Genomic DNA, 21,117 nt, shown 5'->3' on the forward strand with positions numbered 1-21,117 from the left:
GAATACAGCTTGTGAATTGCCTCTAGCACAGCTTCCCTGCCCGAGGGAGTTGTCGGTAAGGCCGATTTGAGGAAACGGCGGGGGGGAGGTGCCTCGAATTCCAGCTTGTACCCCTGAGATACTACTTGAAGGATCCAGGGATCCACCCGTGAGCGAACCCACTGATCGCTGAAATTTTTGAGGCGGCCCCCCACCGTACCTGGCTCCGCCTGTGGAGCCCCACCGTCATGCGGCGGATTTGGAAGAAGCGGGGGAGGACTTTTGTTCCTGGGAACCTGCTGTGTGTTGCAGCTTTTTTTCCCCTTCCTCTGCCTCTAGACAGAAAGGACCCGCCTTTTCCCCGCCTGTTTTTCTGGGGTCGAAAGGACTGTACCTGATAATACGGCGCTTTCTTAGGCTGTGAGGGGACATGGGGCAAAAATGCTGACTTCCCAGCTGTTGCTGTGGAAACAAGGTCTGAGAGACCATCCCCGAATAACTCCTCACCCTTATAAGGCAAAACTTCCATGTGCCTTTTAGAATCTGCATCTCCTGTCCACTGCCGAGTCCATAAGCCTCTCCTAGCAGAAATGGACAATGCACTTATTCTAGATGCCAGCCGGCAGATCTCCCTCTGTGCTTCTCTCATGTATAAGACTGAGTCTTTTATATGCTCTACGGTTAGCAATATAGTGTCCCTGTCTAGGGTGTCAATATTTTCCGACAGGGAATCTGACCAAGCAGCAGCAGCACTGCACATCCACGCTGAAGCAATAGCTGGTCTCAGTATAACACCAGTGTGTGTATATATAGACTTTAGAATAGCCTCCTGCTTTCTATCAGCAGGTTCCTTTAGGGCGGCCGTATCCAGAGACGGTAGTGCCACCTTTTTAGACAAACGTGTGAGTGCTTTATCCACCCTAGGGGGAGTTTCCCAACGTGACCTATCCTCTGGCGAGAAAGGGAACGCCATTAGTAATTTTTTTGAAATCACCAATTTTTTATCGGGGAAAGCCCACGCTTCTTCACACACTTCATTTAATTCTTCAGATGGGGGAAAAACTATTGGTAGTTTTTTCTCCCCAAACATAATACCCTTTTTTGAGGTACCTGGGTTTATATCAGAAATGTGTAATACCTCTTTCATTGCCTTAATCATGCAACGAATGGCCCTAGTGGACATTAAATTTGACTCATCGTCGTCGACACTGGTATCAGTATCCGTGTCGACATCTGTGTCTGCCATCTGAGGTAGTGGGCGTTTCAGAGCCCCTGATGGCCTTTGAATTGTCTGGGCAGGCACGAGCTGAGAAGCCGGCTGTCCCGCATTTGGCATGTCGTCAAATTTTTTATGTAAGGAGTCGACACTTGCACGTAATTCCTTCCATAAGTCCATCCACTCCGGTGTCTGCCCCGCAGGGGGTGACATCACATTTATAGGCATCTGCTCCGCCTCCACATAAGCCTCCTCATCAAACATGTCGACACAGCCGTACCGACACACCGCACACACACAGGGAATGCTCTTAAAGGAGACAGGACCCCACAAAAGCCCTTTGGGGAGACAGAGAGAGAGTATGCCAGCACACACCAGAGCGCTATATAATGCAGGGACTAACTGAATTATGTCCCCTTATAGCTGCTATAAGTTATACTGCGCCTAAATTTAGTGCCCCCCCTCTCTTTTTTACCCTTTCTGTAGTGTAGACTGCAGGGGAGAGTCAGGGAGCTTCCTTCCAGCGGAACTGTGAGGGAGAAATGGCGCCAGTGTGCTGAGGGAGATGGCTCCGCCCCTTTTTCGGCTGACTTTTCTCCCGCTTTTTTCTGGATTCTGGCAGGGGTAATTACCACATATATAGCCTCTGGGGCTATATATTGTGGTTATTTTGCCAGCCAAGGTGTTTTTATTGCTGCTCAGGGCGCCCCCCCCCCCCAGCGCCCTGCACCCTCAGTGACCGGAGTGTGAAGTGTGTATGAGGAGCAATGGCGCACAGCTGCAGTGCTGTGCGCTACCTTGGTGAAGACTGAAGTCTTCTGCCGCCGATTTTCCGGACCATCTTCATGCTTCTGGCTCTGTAAGGGGGACGGCGGCGCGGCTCCGGGAACGAACACCAAGGACGGGTCCTGCGGTCGATCTCTCTGGAGCTAATGGTGTCCAGTAGCCTAAGAAGCCCAAGCTAGCTGCAAGCAGGTAGGTTCGCTTCTTCTCCCCTTAGTCCCTCGTTGCAGTGAGCCTGTTGCCAGCAGGTCTCACTGTAAAATAAAAAACCTAACATATACTTTCTTTCTAAGAGCTCAGGAGAGCCCCTAGTGTGCATCCAGCTCGGCCGGGCACAGAAATCTAACTGAGGTCTGGAGGAGGGGCATAGAGGGAGGAGCCAGTGCACACCAGATAGTACCAAATCTTTCTTATAGAGTGCCCAGTCTCCTGCGGAGCCCGTCTATTCCCCATGGTCCTTACGGAGTCCCCAGCATCCACTAGGACGTCAGAGAAATAAATATTTGGACAATCAAAAAGTTTAACTCAATACTTTATAATATAACCTCGGTTGGCAATTACAGAGGTCAAACGTTTCCTGTAGCTCTTGACCAGGTTTGCACACACTGTAGCAGGTATTTTGGCCCACTCTTCCATACAGATTTGTCATGTCTTGGGGCTGTCGCCGGGCAACACGTACTTTCAACTCCCTCCACAGATTTTCTATTTGGTTGAGGTCTGGAGACTGGCTAGGCCCACTCCAGGACCTTGAAATGCTTCTTACAGAGCCACTCCTTAGTTGCCCAGGCAGTGTGTTTGGGGTCATCATCATCATCATGCTGGAAGACCCAGCTACGTTCCATCTTTAATGGCCTTACTGAGGGAAGTGGAGTTTATACCAAAAAGTTTGATTTTGCTCTCATGTGACCACATTACATTCTCCCAATCCTCGTCTGATTCATCCAGATGGTCACTGGCAAACTTTAGATGGGCCTGGACATGTGCTGGCTTTAGCAGGGGGACCTTTCGGGCACTGCAGGATTTCAATCCATGACGACATAGTGTGTTACTAGTGGTAACCTTTGTGACTGTGGTCCCAGCTGTCTTGAGGTCATTGACCAGGTCCCCCCGTGTAGTTCTGCGTTGATTCCTCACCGTTCTCAAGATCATCGATACCCCACGAGGTGAGATCTTGCATGGAGCCCCAGGTCGAGGGAGATGGTAAGTGATCTTGTATTTCTTCCATTTTTTAATAATTGTGCTAACAGTTGATCTCTTCTCACCAAGCTGCTTGCCTATTGTCGAGTATCTCATCCCAGCCTTGTGCAGCTCTACAATTTTGTCCCTGGTGTCCTTAGACAGCTCTCTAGTCTTGGCCATGGTGGAGAGGTAGCAGTCTGACTGTTTGAGGGTGTGGACAGGTGTCTTTTATACAGATGACCAGTTCAAACAGTTGCCATTAATACAGGTAATGAGTGGAGGATAGAAGAGCTTCTTAAAGAAGAAGTAACAGGTCTGTGAGAGCCAGAAATGTTGCTGCTTGGTAGGGGTCCAAATATTTATTTTCCACAAGACTAAATTGGTTAAAAATCATACAATGTGATTTCCTGGTTGTTGGTTTTTTTTCAGATTCTGTCTCTCACAGTTGAAGTGTACCTGTAGAGATGTGCCCTGTGGGCACATCTGTGGTGCTGTCCCTAGCTGGGGACAGCGCTGGGGCAGCTTGTCTGTCCCCAGCGCTGGGTGCGTGGCGGCGGGTGTCCGGTGCAGGGATTACCCTTTTCCCTGCACCGGACCAGAGGCATTCGAATGTTGGCGCCGGAGCGCAGAAGATCCCGGCGGCGAGAGGAAGAAGACGTCGTGGTCGGAGTTCGGGTGGCCGCGGAAGAGGCCTGAAGACGTCCGGCGGCAGGAAGATGTCCAGCGGCGGCTGGACGCGGCGAGGCGACGGCGGCGCCGCTGGCCAGGACGGGCCAGCGGCCGAAGATTAAAGAAGAGCGCCGGAGGGGTCACCAGGGGTGGGAAGCAAAGGGCTGGCGAAGCTCCCCCCTGGTGCCTCTCCCAGCGGGTCAGGTAGGCCCTTTTCAGGTGCCCCTGTACCCGCTCCTCCCTAGACCACCGGGTGTTCGGGCATTAGGCCCGTGGGCACAGTCAGGCCCTCCCGGCCTGTGGGCATGTAGTCGGGCCCTCCCGGCCCGTGGGCATTTAGTCGGGCCTCCTGGCCCGTGGGGCATTTAGTCGGGCCCTCCAGGCCCGTGGCCCAGATAGTCAGGCACTAGGCCTGGGGGCACAGGTTGGGCACTAGGCCCATAAGGATAGTCAGGCCACCGGCCTGTGGGACGGTTAGGCGGGCATTAGGCCCGAGGGGCATATCAGGCAATAGGCCTGTGGGGCATTAGAGGGCATTAGGCCCTAGTGTATTCTGGCCAAATAGGGTAACATAAGGTGACCCTGGGCGCTAGGCCCAGGTCACCCAACGGGTGACAAGTTAGGCGGGCGCTAGGCCCGTGGGTGAAGTCAGGCCTCCGGCCTGTGTGCAGCTAGGGGGCGCTAGGCCCAGTGAATAAGACCCCCGAGGTGAATAAAGGTGGCACTGGGCACTAGGCCCAGGCCACCCTGAGGTGTTAGGTAGGCAGGCCCGCTCAGCCTGAGCCCCCAAGAAGAGAGTACGGTAGGTGGGTGAGCTGTGCGGCCCCCACTACTGGGTGTTCTGAGTCGGGTAACTAAAGGGACCGTACCGTCGCTTGCATTGTGTATCGTAATGTATGTTACCGTGCGGGGCAAAGTGTGAGCTCGTTAAGTGTGTTTAGTTTTGTTGCACCACACCCACAGAGCTAGTTCGAGGGCTCTGCCGTTGTAGTTAGTATAGGGTGTGATACTAGGTTAGAGTTAGGCCCTGCACGGCTGTTTGCTTGTTTGTTTACCTCCTTACAGGGACCTGTAAGAGAAGAAGACGTTCGCAGTGCGAAACTGACGGTGAGTAACATCTGTGTGCGTTTGTCCCTTGTCTGTCCCCGAGCGCCGGAATCGGGATTGCTCACGGACGTGAGAATCCTTTTCATCACACTACGTGCGAGAGCGCGAGTGTGTGAAATCTGGGTGGCTGAGGCTTTGTGTCGGTGATGACCTTTCACCCAACCAGTGAAGGTCGCGGTCACCCCTGGGGTATCCCCTGTTCCAGTGGAAGAAGGGTCGATACCCCCTTTAAGGTAAACTATTCTCTCCTCAGCTCGGTCGTCGGTCAGCTCCGAGAGGGAATCGCCATGTCCGGATCCGATTGAAGATTGCCAGGTCCGTTGAAGGTTCCGGTACCTGAAGGTGAGAGAGAACGGCGCCTGGTGAGTACCGACTTTACACCTGCACGGCAGCAGGCACCACCACACCGCAGCCGCACCTCTCACACTTGGCGTAGTTGGCAGGATCAGAGAGACCGGATCACGGACACGATGTGGAACGCCACCAAGAAGACCTCCCTGCGGATGGCTCCGGAACAGACTCACCCACGGACGCGTGCGGACCAGAGCGACTGGGTGACGGTGTCTGGGGCAGACCTCCTGAAGATAGTGCAGCGGTCGGTCCAGCGTGTAAAAGAAGAGCGCCGGGAGAAGGGGCGCAAGAAGGCCGCTGTGACGCCCTGCAAGAAATGTCGGCAAACGGGGCACTTTGCTGACAAGTGTACGTGGCGAGAGACGTCCCCTAAGAAGGTGGTCCAGGAAGCGGACCGAAGACGTCAGCAGGGCCAAGTGAAGAAGGAGTCCTGGTGTTTGCTCTGCGGAAACTACGGGCATGAGCATAACAGTTGTCCCTGGGACGAAGAGTTGAGCGAAGACGAGGTTGATCCCCGGTGTGAAAGCTGTGGAGATCCCCGACATCGGCTCCTGGAATGCCCATGGACGGAAGACAGGACAGACTACGAGGCCACGGTGAAGCAGCTGACGGAATCTCGTCAGCAGCTTTGGGACCGGGTGGCTGCAGAGCCTGTGTGTGCGCTCTGCGAGGCGAGAGGACATGCGCTTCCCGATTGTCCGTGGAATGAAGACCGGATGATTGCAGATGGTTGCGCCCAGAGATGGGAGGAGGAAACCAGGGAAATGGAGCGGAAGACCCTGCTTGAAGTTAGTTCGCAGGTGCCCATTTCCTCTGAGCCGGAACCAACGGGTGGAGATTCCTCAGCGAAGGAGGTGGACCAGGAACCCGTCTTGGAGAAGGTGGCAGTGGCCCTCCCTTGTTGGAAGTGTCGGCAACCAGGACATGCGGCCAGTGAGTGCCCCTGGGAAGATGCTGCGGACCTACTCTGTCCCAAGAAAGTGACCCCAGTAAGGCAGAATCCTTTCCCGCATCAGACGGAGGTGGACGACTGGGAGGTGAAGAGACCACGCTGCGAAGAAAAGCGTGAAGACCCAGTGACGGAGATGTCCGGAATCTCCCCGCGATGGAACCGTCCACGACCAGGACGTGTGGAACAGGAGTGTCCTGGGTAGCAAGAGATGCCAGCGGAAACTAAGGAGTACGCTGAGGAAGTAAAGAATCCAGCGGAAGCGAAGGAGTACGCTGAGGAAACAGAGGTGCCAGCGGAAAGGACTAAGTACGCTGAGGAGGAAAATAGTCCCCTAGTCCAGGTATCGGTGGGGGAGGACTCGGACTACGGTGAGCTGTCCGCCGACGAATCCCTCCTAGAACAGATGGAGGACGACTCTGGCATCGGAAGCGCCGACGAGAGTGACTGGCAGGATCGGGTGGAGTCATGCTCCCAGTTGAATGCCCTCCGTGAAGAGGAGGAGATAGTCCTGGAGCAAGAGTACCTGCCGGGAGTGCCGAAATGGACGGACGTACGGGGACAGGATCGTGATGCCGTGGGAGGACCCGTTCCAGAGGAAGACACAGGACCTTTGGAGATGCCCCACGAGGAAATTCGACATATGATGGCTGTTGCCCGGGTGGAAATGGATGCCCCGGAGGATTCCGCTGTTGGGTGGTGGTCGGTACCACGCCCTGAAGACAGGGACGATGTCCCAGACGATCTGGAAGGCCAAGAGTGGGGGACTGCTGTCCCCGTGGAGGAAGATTCCCCTTGGTGGCCCACGTTGAGCGACCGTGGGGAGATGCCACTTCCCCAGAGGATCCACCAATGGAGGTCAGGAGGAACGAAGAAGAGGAACCCGGAGCTGGAGGTGGAAGGATGTGGGGTCACAGCCTGTCCGGGCTGGACCCTTGAACACAACCTCGCCGGAGGGACCTCGGAATTCCCTGACCCGCGGACAATGGACGTCGTGGAGAACTTTGTAGGGACTACAAAGGAAAAAGGGGAGGAAAATGTAGAGATGTGCCCTGTGGGCACATCTGTGGTGCTGTCCCTAGCTGGGGACAGCGCTGGGGCAGCTTGTCTGTCCCCAGCGCTGGGTGCGTGGCGGCGGGTGTCCGGTGCAGGGATTACCCTTTTCCCTGCACCGGACCAGAGGCATTCGAATGTTGGCGCCCTCCGGGAGCCAATCGCGGCTCCCGGAGCGGCAGCCAATCAGAGAGGGACGCGGCGAGCCAATCGGCGCTCGCCGCGTCATAGGCCCCGCCCCCGGCGTCTGACGTCGGGCGCCGCGCGCGCGAAAGAGCGCGAAGAGGAAAAGAAGAAGACGGGCGGGAGCAGCGGAGAAGTTCGTCGGCGCGCCGGAGCGCAGAAGATCTCGGCGGCGAGAGGAAGAAGACGTCGTGGTCGGAGTTCGGGTGGCCGCGGAAGAGGCCTGAAGACGTCCGGCGGCAGGAAGATGTCCAGCGGCGGCTGGACGCGGCGAGGCGACGGCGGCGCCGCTGGCCAGGACGGACCAGCGGCCGAAGATTAAAGAAGAGCGCTGGAGGGGTCACCAGGGGTGGGAAGCAAAGGGATGGCGAAGCTCCCCCCTGGTGCCTCTCCCAGCGGGTCAGGTAGGCCCTTTTCAGGTGCCCCTGTACCCGCTCCTCCCTAGACCACCGGGTGTTCGGGCATTAGGCCCGTGGGCACAGTCAGGCCCTCCTGGCCTGTGGGCATGTAGTCGGGCCCTCCCGGCCCGTGGGCATTTAGTCGGGCCTCCTGGCCCGTGGGGCATTTAGTCGGGCCCTCCAGGCCCGTGGCCCAGATAGTCAGGCACTAGGCCTGGGGGCACAGATTGGGCACTAGGCCCATAAGGATAGTCAGGCCACCGGCCTGTGGGACGGTTAGGCGGGCATTAGGCCCGAGGGGCATATCAGGCAATAGGCCTGTGGGGCATTAGAGGGCATTAGGCCCTAGTGTATTCTGGCCAAATAGGGTAACATAAGGTGACCCTGGGCGCTAGGCCCAGGTCACCCAACGGGTGACAAGTTAGGCGGGCGCTAGGCCCGTGGGTGAAGTCAGGCCTCCGGCCTGTGTGCAGCTAGGGGGCGCTAGGCCCAGTGAATAAGACCCCCGAGGTGAATAAAGGTGGCACTGGGCACTAGGCCCAGGCCACCCTGAGGTGTTAGGTAGGCAGGCCCGCTCAGCCTGAGCCCCCAAGAAGAGAGTACGGTAGGTGGGTGAGCTGTGCGGCCCCCACTACTGGGTGTTCTGAGTCGGGTAACTAAAGGGACCGTACCGTCGCTTGCATTGTGTATCGTGATGTATGTTACCGTGCGGGGCAAAGTGTGAGCTCGTTAAGTGTGTTTAGTTTTGTTGCACCACACCCACAGAGCTAGTTCGAGGGCTCTGCCGTTGTAGTTAGTATAGGGTGTGACACTAGGTTAGAGTTAGGCCCTGCACGGCTGTTTGCTTGTTTGTTTACCTCCTTACAGGGACCTGTAAGAGAAGAAGACGTTCGCAGTGCGAAACTGACGGTGAGTAACATCTGTGTGCGTTTGTCCCTTGTCTGTCCCCGAGCGCCGGAATCGGGATTGCTCACGGACGTGAGAATCCTTTTCATCACACTACGTGCGAGAGCGCGAGTGTGTGAAATCTGGGTGGCTGAGGCTTTGTGCCGGTGATGACCTTTCACCCAACCGGTGAAGGTCGCGGTCACCCCTGGGGTATCCCCTGTTCCAGTGGAAGAAGGGTCGATACCCCCTTTAAGGTAAACTATTCTCTCGGTCGTCGGTCAGCTCCGAGAGGGAATCGCCGTGTCCGGATCCGATTGAAGATTGCCAGGTCCGTTGAAGGTTCCGGTACCTGAAGGTGAGAGAGAGCGGCGCCTGGTGAGTACCGACTTTACACCTGCACGGCAGCAGGCACCACCACACCGCAGCCGCACCTCTCACATACCTATGATGGAAATTACAGACCTCTGTCATCTTTTTAAGTGGGTCAACTTGCACAATCGGTGGCTGTCCAAATACTTTTTTGCCCCACTATGTATGTATATATATATATATATATATATATATATATAGAGATTCCGGTCGGCGGCACTCACGGCTCCCTCAGCGGGGAATGAAACACGGAGTCAGGAAGCTGGTCAACGTTTCAATGTTAGACACATAACATTTTCATCAGGACATAAGACACAATGTGAGATAAAACATACCTTTATACCTGTGAGGCCGTCCATGCCGCCCGCCGTCCGTCCGCTACACGTCCATCTAAAATGACGTCATAGTGTTGCGCCAGACGCGGCGTCACGGAGAGCCCCTGAACACCTATAAGTGAAAACAAAGATAATAAGACTGATACAATAAAAACCATTACTACACATTAATGTATTTGGCAACAACATATCATAATAATAAAGCACAAATAACTAGCAATGATCAGACTGACTTAAATTTAAATATGAAATAATTAAATATAGCCTACAAGAGCTGAAGGACTAAAAATGGAATTAAATGTAATAAGTCAATCAATGCCTGTTATACAATAGAACGAAAGTCATAATGCAGTTTAAAGAAAACAGTGTAATCCAGAGTGTTCATTCAAACCTCTGGGTGTGAGTGTATCTAATAAGAAGATCCAACGGGCTTCAGCTTTCAAAAGAATTAACCCTCTATCACCCCCACGTTTAAGTGGGGGGACGTGGTCAATGATTTGATGTCTCAAAACTGCTAGGGTATGGTGGGCATTTAAAAAATGTCGGGCGACCGGCTGGTCGCTCCTTCCAGAGGACAGGGCCGCTCTGATAGATGTCCGATGGCCTGCCATCCTTTCCTTAAAGGTGCACTCGGTTTTGCCTATATAGTGCAAGCCGCAAGGGCAGCTTAGCATATATATCACAAACCGAGTAGAACATGTTAATCTGTGCCTGATCTTGTATCGTTTTCCCGTATATGGGTGGCAAAAGCTGTTACCAACGATCATATGGCTGCAAGTGGTGCAGCCAAGGCACTTAAAACAACCAGGTTTTAAAGGGTTCAAAAATGAAGAAGTTACGGAATTAGACGTGGCACTGGACTGTGATGGTGATTCAATATTGGTTTTTACCAAATGATCCCGCAGGTTACGCCCACGTTTGTAAGCCGGCATCAAACGAGTGTTAGATAACGAACTTATCTAACACTCGTTTGATGCCGGCTTACAAACGTGGGCGTAACCTGCGGGATCATTTGGTAAAAACCAATATTGAATCACCATCACAGTCCAGTGCCACGTCTAATTCCGTAACTTCTTCATTTTTGAACCCTTTAAAACCTGGTTGTTTTAAGTGCCTTGGCTGCACCACTTGCAGCCATATGATCGTTGGTAACAGCTTTTGCCACCCATATACGGGAAAACGATACAAGATCAGGCACAGATTAACATGTTCTACTCGGTTTGTGATATATATGCTAAGCTGCCCTTGCGGCTTGCACTATATAGGCAAAACCGAGTGCACCTTTAAGGAAAGGATGGCAGGCCATCGGACATCTATCAGAGCGGCCCTGTCCTCTGGAAGGAGCGACCAGCCGGTCGCCCGACATTTTTTAAATGCCCACCATACCCTAGCAGTTTTGAGACATCAAATCATTGACCACGTCCCCCCACTTAAACGTGGGGGTGATAGAGGGTTAATTCTTTTGAAAGCTGAAGCCCGTTGGATCTTCTTATTAGATACACTCACACCCAGAGGTTTGAATGAACACTCTGGATTACACTGTTTTCTTTAAACTGCATTATGACTTTCGTTCTATTGTATAACAGGCATTGATTGACTTATTACATTTAATTCCATTTTTAGTCCTTCAGCTCTTGTAGGCTATATTTAATTATTTCATATTTAAATTTAAGTCAGTCTGATCATTGCTAGTTATTTGTGCTTTATTATTATGATATGTTGTTGCCAAATACATTAATGTGTAGTAATGGTTTTTATTGTATCAGTCTTATTATCTTTGTTTTCACTTATAGGTGTTCAGGGGCTCTCCGTGACGCCGCGTCTGGCGCAACACTATGACGTCATTTTAGATGGACGTGTAGCGGACGGACGGCGGGCGGCATGGACGGCCTCACAGGTATAAAGGTATGTTTTATCTCACATTGTGTCTTATGTCCTGATGAAAATGTTATGTGTCTAACATTGAAACGTTGACCAGCTTCCTGACTCCGTGTTTCATTCCCCGCTGAGGGAGCCGTGAGTGCCGCCGACCGGAATCTCTATTTAGACACCCCGCATGGGGTTGTTATACGGAGGGCACCGGCTATATATTTTGTATCATTGATATGAATGGAGTGCTGCTGACTACTGCATATACTATATATATATATATATAAAATCAGTGCCTCCCCAGCCTATGACCTTACCGCACGTCACTGACCGCAACATTGGTCACAGCATCGAGCCAAGCCTGTTATAGTAGAATGATTGTATATCACACTGTCATGACAAGTCATTTCAGTCCAGAACTGACAACACATTCATCTTGCAGGAATGCCCAGTGATGGAATACTTTGTTATGAGTGAGTATTTTACATATAGATGGGCCATGTTTGTCACTGTAACTTAGAAAACAGACATTGTTTTGTTGGATCTAAGAATGTATTATTTTGAAATATAATTTCAACAGTAATAAAATAAATTTTCCACTGTACAGTAACAAACTGAATAAAAATTAGTTGTCTCTGCAAAAACAAAATCCACATTAATACAGGTATAGCTAATTGCTGCCAGTCTTTCTATTGAGCTACATTAAGCTGATATAAGCCCTTTCTCAATTTTTCTAATTTACTAACACGTTCACACCGGAGAAAGCAGGATTCAGAGATTTCCTTGGTGCTCAGTTTGCGTGCACTGCTTACCTCCACAACATGTAACCCAGCCATCTACCTTGTGCAATTTCCCAAATTTGCTCTCACCACTACTTCCCCCCCCCCCCTTTTGCAAATAAACAACTTTCCATATACTTTGAACTCCCATCCATCTCTACTATCTCCACTCCACTCCTGCCTCTTTTCCTGAGTACTTTGCAAAGTGAGATCTGTTTGTAACAAATTGTATTATCCATGATCTATTCATTACAAAATCCCTTAACTTGCTTGTCTTCACAGAAACCAGGTTTACCTTCTGTGACACTACATCTTCTACAGAGCTGTCCTACGGGGCAAACTCTACCTCAGCCACTCTCCCACACCCATCAACAGGGAAGGCGTTGGAGCAAACATTCTACCTTCTCCTTACAGTCCATTCATAGTCATATCTCTGGAACTCCCCCTCTGTCTCTGTTCTGCTCTTTTAACCTTTGAAGACCATACTATCTATCTTTTCTCTCCTGCCCACTTTGTGTTGCTTTCATTTATCACTCCTACTTCTGATCAATATCTAGGTTCCTCAAACTTATCCCTGCACCTTGACCACAACCTCCTTTCCTTCAGACTCACCCACACGGTGATACCTAACATTCTTGACCAGTGATGGCTCCTACTTCTTGAGACCCCTTGATCAAGGCTGCCCATGCTACAGTACATGGACAGTTCCGGATCATATGGCAGGCTATGGGATCGGTGCATAAACAGTGCTGGGACTGGTGCATGCACACAAACACTGGGCTCTAGGGACTGCATCAGCTACAGCTGCTAGAAGCCAGGTAGGGCTGTTAGAAAGGCAGAGGAGTGGATTCCTATTGAAAACCCTCTCTCTGTTAATCGTGGCCAGGACTGGCAGTCCCAGGGTAAGAAAACACCTTTTCCTGGGACCGCCTGTCCTGTGTGTGATTAGCAGATACTGCTGCCAATGGGAAGCTACTGCCAGTGAAGCCTTTTCACAGACCCACTTCTTCACTGGGGTGGCAGATTTTACTGGGAAGGGAAGGAGGGGTCTGCAGCCCCTAGGTAAAATCCACCACTGCTCTTCTCATTTTCTCTATAACACCACACTCTCTTATGACTTCCTTCACTTGCCATGACTAAGCCGACTCTTTCTAAAACAAACTACTTACTTCAGCCCAACACAGAGAGGCTCCAGCCAACCCATATTACCTTCATTGATACAAACCTTACTGGCTACCTGCACTCCAACTGCAGAGAACCACTAGAAGAAATTTTGTTCTCATGCAAACATCAGCCACTATTAATGTCAACTTTTCATCTTACAACACTGCTCCTTCACATTCCCAATAACTCATGTCGTCTCTGTGCAACCTTTAACTCACCCCTCTACCAACTTGTATTTTCCACCCCATCCTTCCTCACAACGTTTACTTTTGTAGCTTCCAAGAACAAAGTGACAACAATCAGCCAGATATATCCACTTCTATATGGCCCACTCCCCCCTCATTTCATTCTCCAGAGTAAAAGGTTAATTTTATTAAGTGTCGAATTGGCTGTCAAATTGAAACTGATGGGCATAGACGGCGGATTACAGTCTTACCAAAAAATATTTACTCTGCATCGGTTTTGGCTGTCATTTGTCATCCACTGTTGGATTTCAACGCTCTCTTCTGCAGAAAATCCAAAGGATATCCGCCGTCAATCTGCAGCAGTTCCCACGCTCCGACCTATCAGCATGTCTCCATTTATCCCTATGGAGAGTGTCCGCACGTGAGCTCTCATTCACGACGGGGCTCTCTGAAGAGCAGTGGCGTAGTTTTTTTTTTTGGTTCTGCCAAAATTCTGGGATGCTGCAGGTACATGAACCACTACATGTTGTAATAAATGAGGGTGGTGGGGGGTATTTTTATTTATTAGTGTGTGCCTCCTGTCTTTTGGTTAATATTTATTTTATCCCCTGATGTGCCATCATGCCCGGCAGCCTTGCTGGGAACTGTAGTCCACCTGTAATGTGCAGTATTATTCAACCATTTATTTACACTATTACCTCCGCACCCAAAGCCCTTGGGGTGAAGAAATTGTCCTTGAGGAGGGGTCCTCATTTTTTTAGGGGGCCGACTTCCCTAGGGATTCTAGCCACGGGCTACCAGTTTGGGGCTAGTTGCTGTTATGGCAGGGAAACCCCACGCTGTATTATCTGCCTCTTTCAGTTCAGCCTAGTGCCTTTTTCCCCCATTATATTCAATGCCAGTCTAGGCTCAGAGGCCTGGGGCTGATGAATGATTTGTGGGGGTACCCCCATGCCGTTTTTTTTTTTTTACATCTTTTAAACCTAATTTATAAAAAGCCTGGAGAGTTCACAGTGATCTGTGCAGGGCTTCACATAAACTCACCCAACAGAGGCAGGTTTCATTTTTGAGCTTAGTAAATCCTGCCCCTATCCCTTACCCCTTCTCTTCCCCACTGCATGTCCCCCTCTTGCTCACCTCTTAATATTGTCGATCACCCTCGGCACATATCCATCCCACTTTAAACACTCATTGCTTATCATAATTCGGCACCAGATTATACATTTAGTAAATGTAACTCCTATGATCTGTGCTGGCATATTTGAGTTTCACATGACGGACCCCTAATGGCGCTGTCATATTAATTACCCAGGCAGGGTCCTATTATATACACAAATGTGCTATATTTAGACACCGAGGTATAAACATCTTAGTCAAAGATATGTCGGGTAGAAAAAATCCAGGCACCGTAGAGGTTTTACTTAATTGATCAAAATACCAAATGATTCAGGTAACATTTAACCCTTCCTGAGCCACAAGCCAAAATGTTTTACGACGCGTTGATGGTATAATAAAATTCAGAAACTGCTAGATTTGGAGGGAATTTCAATGTCCTTAGTGTATGGGTGAGAGGGGTTTAGATGCTTTTTATTTTTTATTTTCATTCAGCAGGAAACCAGGCTCAGCACCAGATCCACATGAAAACAGTTTATGGGTCACCTATGGAAGCAACTTAATGACATAATTAAAAACATATCAAACTACTGCACTAATCACTAATACCCCTTTTCCACCTATGAGCACGGGTCGCAGCCGGGAACCTGACACGGGTGCTACCCGGCTGCGGCCCGTGCTCAGCCCTCTTTCCCACTGCGCTACCAATCCGGCATATTGCCGGGTTGGTGACGCTGCTAGTGACGCGGCAGGGGCGGCGCTGGGAGATCACATGATCTCCCAGCGCCGCCCTTCCATACAGTGTAAACGGGAGCCATGTTGCATCGACACGGCTCCCGTTTACACTACAACCTTACCCGGATCATTCCCGTGTCCTACCCAGGCATTTACCAGGGTAGGATTCACGGGTCACTTGATCCGGGTTTTTGCGGGGGGGAGGGACCCTTTTCCACTTGCAAAAAACACAGGTAAATGCGCGCCCCCGTGCATTTACCCGTGATTTTTTAGCTAGTGGAAAAGGGGTATAATCCGTATACTGTACAGTCAATACGTGTGTCCCAGAAAAGACACTGGGGGTAATTCAGACCTGATCGCTAGGGTGCGTTTTTTGCATCCCTGAGATCAGATAGTCGCTGCCTACAGGGGGAGGGTATATGGTGTGTGCAGGTGTGCGTTCGCTTTTGTAGGAGACCTGCACAAGTCTCTGCACTGCCCAGGACTTATTCAGCCGCTGCGTTTGCTTCATGCTGATCGGGGCCGGAGCTGACGTCAGACACCCTCCCTCAAAACGCCTGGTCCCTCCTGCGTTTTTCTGGACACTCCTGTAAAACAGTCAGTAGCCACCCGCAAGTGGCCTCTTCCTGTCAATCACTTTGCGACCGGCCGTGCGATTGCTTTTTTCGTACCATCCCATCATCCGACGCGCCAGCGCATTGCGGTGCAGACGCATGCGCAGTTCAGATCTGATCGCCCGCTGTGTGAAAACACACAGCAGTGATCAGGCCTGAATTACCCCACTGTCTCGTACTAATACCAATTCCTGCATATTGAGATGTGTACTGTGTATCCCAGCCATTCATCACTGTTTCTAGGAACAACACCCAGCTCATACTAATATATATTCCTGCATAATGGGATGTGTACTGTGCATCACAGCCGTTCATTGCTGTTCCCAGGAATGACACCCAGCTCGTACTAATACCTATTCCTGCATAATGAGATGTGTACTGTGCATCACATCAGCCATTCATCACTGTTCCCAGGAAGACACCCGGCTCATGCTAATACTGATTCCTGCATAATGAGATGTGTACTGTGCATCACAGTTGTTCATCACTGTTCCCAGGAAGACACCCGGCTCGTGCTAATACTGATTCCTGCATAATGAGATGTGTACTGTGCATCACAGTTGTTCATCACTGTTCCCAGGAAGACACCCGGCTCGTGCTAATACTGATTCCTGCCTAATGAGATGTGTACTGTGCATCACTGTTCCCAGGAAGACACCTGGCTCGTGCTAATACCGATTCCTGCATAATGGGATGTGTACTGTGCATCACAGTTGTTCATCGCTGTTCCCGGGAAGACACCCGGCTCAAGCTAATACTGATTCCTGCATAATGATGTGTGTACTGTGCATCACAGTCGTTCATCACTGTTCCCGGAAAGACACCCAGCTCGTGATAATACTGATTCCTGCATAATGGGATGTGTACTGTGCATCACAGTTGTTCATCACTGGTCCCAGGAAGACACCCGGCTCGTGCTAATACTGATTCCTGCATAATGAGATGTGTACTGTGCATCACAGTCGTTCATAACTGTTCCCAAGGAAGACACCCGGCTCGTGCTAATACTGATTCCTGCATAATGCAATGTGTACTGTGCATCACATTCGTTCATCACTGTTCCCGGGAAGACACCCGGCTCGTTCTAATACTGATTCCTGCATAATGATGTGTGTACTGTGCATCACAGTCGTTCATTACTGTTCCTAGAAAGGCTCCCGGCTCATGCTAATACTGATTTCTGCATAATGAGATGTGTACTGTGCATCACAGTCGTTCATCACTGTTCCCAGGGAAGACACCCGGCTCGTGCTAATACTGATTCCTGCATAATGAGATGTGTACTGTGCATCACATTCGTTCCATCACTATTCCCGGGAAGAAACCCGGCTCGTGATAATACTGATTCCTGCATAATGGGATGTGTACTGTGCATCACAGTCGTTCATCACTGTTCCCGGGAAGAAACCCGGCTTGTGCCAATACTGATTCCTTCATAATCATGTGTGTACTGTGCATCACAGTTGTTCATCACTGTTCACAGTAAGACACCCGGCTCATGATAATACTGATTCCTGCATAATGAGACGTGTACTGTGCATCACATTTGTTCATCACTGTTCACGGGAAGAAACCCGGCTCGTGCTAATACTGATTCCTGCATAATGGGATGTGTACTGTGCATCATAGTCGTTCATCACTGTTCCCAGGGAAGACACCCAGCTCGTGCTAATACTGATTCCTGCATACTGATGTGTGTACTGTGCATCATAGTCGTTCATCACTGTTCCCAGGAATGAAACCTAGTTTGTACAGATACCTATTCCTGCATAATGAGACGTGTACTGTGCATCACATCCATTCATCTCTGTTACGAGGAAAACACCCGGCTCGTGACAATATCTATTCCTGCATAATGAAATGTGTACTGTGCATCATAGTCGTTCATCTCTGTTGTTGCACTGTGAAGGGCTCTGTGCTCTGGTTATGTTCTTACTTTTAGATGTCTCAAAAGACTCAAACTTCACCGGCTGAATGTAGTTGACCAGGTTAGACATCTCCTCGGTGGCACTGGCTTCATTCCCAGCTGTTCCCTGCAATGACAAGGCACACATGTCATCATTATCCAGGCTGAAGTCTGCACCCTCTCTGGATTAATGCTTCACCAGTATTTCTCCAAACAGAGTCATATTTCTATCATTAAATTGTCTTATCTGGTGATGATAGAAGGACATCAGGAATAAACATTTCACAATCACTATAGTTACTGTACGTTGTATGACAATAAGGAGCAGGACACTTGGGAAGGAGGCGGCATCTTCCTATTCAATACAGCTTAATAAACTCATACTTGACAATTGAATGGTGTCCTATTGGAGATCCCAGAGGGGAGGTGCAGAGGAGAGAATCACTGTGGCCCGACCTCTACTGTACAAGGTGGTCTACTCACAATGGGAGAGTCCCCGTAATTCATGAGCCTCCTGGACATTCTGTGAGAGTAGGCAAGTAAACTCCAGATCCTAATGTGTCGTTCCAATGAGAGCTGACATTACACAGGGGTGCAAAGCAGGGGGAGTGGGTTTAAGGTCTCTCTTGGGACCCAAACTTGCAAGTGAGGAGTAACCATGCCCAAAAGATAGAGCAGCCACTCAATGCTTAGCTTCTACAAGGAGTACCAATGAGATGTAGCCACACTCTCCCCCTTGTACTGGGGCCCAACAGAGCTCTCACTGGCCCAGGCATTATATGATGTCTAAGAAAATGTAAATAGCCCATAGTACCACATCCCCAGCACCATATATATACAGTGACAGGAGGAATACACATGGGTGTGATATATAACAGCTTTGTGGGGAAATCTGTCCTGATACCACTGCCATGCCAGGCATACACAGCATGACAAAATGGGATGCTGTTAATTTGCCGGCAGTCGGGATCCCGGCGGTTAGGATACCGACACCAGAATCCCGACTGCTGACAATAACGACAGCCAAAATCCCGCCTCACAGGGGCTATTCCCACTCGATGTACGGGATGTCGCTATACTGACGGCCGGCATCCCGACAGTCGGTAAATCAAACTGAACTCGGCAGAATACCTTAGTTAATTCCACTGGTGTTTCTATAACGGGTGCAATGTGTGCGGTGCACATGGGCCCTTGGGTCCAGGGGAACCCACACCGCACAGCCATGTTTTATTACTTACCTTTGCAGAGACCCACATCAGGAGCTGCAGCCGCGGTAAAATTCACTGTCAAAATGGCGGCGACACATGCGCAACAATAGTGATTAGTCTCCGGAACATGGCGGGCACCATGTTTCCGGAGATCTGCGCATGCACACTATACTCTGGTACAATGCTAGAGTCTCTGCGCTGTGGAGAGGAGGGGGCCCACACGGAGTCTGCACACAGGCCCCCTCCTCTGTTCAATGCCCATGCTTCTTTCTCATCATTTACCTGCACATCATTAAACTGACCAAGAGGAAAAGCCACCTTACATACATATGTCTACATTCATATTTAACTGCATATTTAGGGGTACATTTACTAAGCAGTGATAAGAGCAGAGAAGTGAGCCAGTGGTGAAGTTGCCCCATCAACCAATCAGCAGCTCTGTATCATTTTATAGTATGCAAATTATAGATGTTACTTCAGTGCTGATTGGTTGCCATGGGCAACTTCTCCACTGGCTCACTTCTCCGCTCTTATCACTGCTTAGTAAATGTACCCCTTAGCCCAATAAGTTAAGGCTTCATTCCTAAGCACCTGTAAGTGTGAACCTCATCTAGCTATAAAGGGTTATCATAGTGATCATTTATTTTAGACTTCGGATTTTGTTTTTTTTTTTTAGATATCAACTTTCAGGTTATGTGATATTCAAGTTATACAAGAGCATAATCATCTTTACTGACAGTTTCCCATTTCTCATGCTCCTTCTATAAAAGATGCAATACAACAAACAGCCACTAGGTGGCATATATGTTCTCTCTATAAACGTGATACAGTACACTGTATTTTAATTTTTTATATTGTATCTGTTGACATTATTTCCTACAGAATTGTCCTTATTTTTAAATACTGACCAACTGAAAAGTACAATTAATCTTATATATTATATGTGTATTTGATGCCATTGCAACTACCTATTCTTAATCCTGAAGCCTTATAAATGAATATTCATTGAAGGGGTTTAAAATGCATACAATACAGTATAATCTAAGGTATCAATAATATTGCATTAAGAGTATTGTAAACACTACCACAGGTTACATATACATTGATGCTAGAGAGTTTTTGAACCCTTTAGAGTAATCCTGTGTGTTAAACCTGTACAGCAATGGGCCACAATGTATGGCAGATTCAATCAGCTGTGAACTTGGGGGGTCATTCCGAGTTGATCGCATGCTGGCAATTTTCGCTGCGCTGCGATCAGGTCTCTACTGCGCATGCGTATGCCCCGCAATGCGCACACGCATCGTACGGGTACAATGTGGATCGTATCTGAGCATTGGATTTAACGAAGAATCCACACGCACAGCCGATCGCAAAGAGATTGACAGAAAGAGGGCGTTTATGGGTGTCAAGTGACCGTTTTCTGGGAGTGGTAGGGAAAACGCAGGCGTGTCCGGGCATTTGGGGGGCACATGTGTGACGTCAATTCAGACACCAAAAAGACTGAAGTGATCGCAAGGGCTGAGTAAGTTCAGACCTACTCTGAAACTGCACAAAATGTTTTTGTAGAGCTCGGCTGCACAAGCGTTCGCACACTTGCAAATCGAAAATACACTCTCCCGTGGGCGGCGACTATGTGTTTGCACGGCTGCTAAAAACAGCTAGCGAGCGATCAACTCGGAATGAGGGCCTTGGTCACGTGACTTTTTTGCATGCGTGAAAATGTACCTGGGACTTTTTGCTATTCAATAAGAAATCCATATTCGATTAATGCAGATTTCAATGGGAGAAATCATGACTTAAAATTTGGACCAGCATAGTAGGTGAAAAGTTGGAAAAACGTCTTAGTTTAATGTAAATATGTCAGGACATAGGGGGTCATTCCGACCCGATCGCTCGCTGCAGTTTGTCGCAGCGCAGCGATCGGGTCGGATCTACACATGCGCCGGTGCCACAGTGCGCCGGCGCATGGCAGTCGTCATTGCCTAGCGATCGCCTCTGAGACAGAAGCGGTCGCTGGGTGGGAGGGGGCTGGATGGCGGCGTTAAGCCGCCATTTAGGGGGCGCGGTCCACCGTTGGGGGGGCGG

The 21,117-nt window shown here is 49.9% G+C and overlaps 1 protein-coding gene across 3 annotated transcripts in view; it reads right to left on the bottom strand.

The window, feature by feature from the left end:
• Window positions 1–21,117, bottom strand: part of PLCB1 (phospholipase C beta 1) — a 1,298,702-nt gene that overhangs the window by 283,129 nt on the left and 994,456 nt on the right. For all 3 annotated transcript variants that reach the window (XM_063918579.1, XM_063918581.1, XM_063918580.1), the window contains one exon: window positions 17,855–17,951. In XM_063918579.1, the coding sequence (XP_063774649.1) occupies window positions 17,855–17,951 (97 nt within the window). The remainder of the gene's footprint in view (window positions 1–17,854; window positions 17,952–21,117) is intronic.

This window comes from Pseudophryne corroboree, chromosome 4 (genome assembly GCF_028390025.1).
Source record: "Pseudophryne corroboree isolate aPseCor3 chromosome 4, aPseCor3.hap2, whole genome shotgun sequence".
Classification (NCBI taxonomy): domain Eukaryota; kingdom Metazoa; phylum Chordata; class Amphibia; order Anura; family Myobatrachidae; genus Pseudophryne; species Pseudophryne corroboree.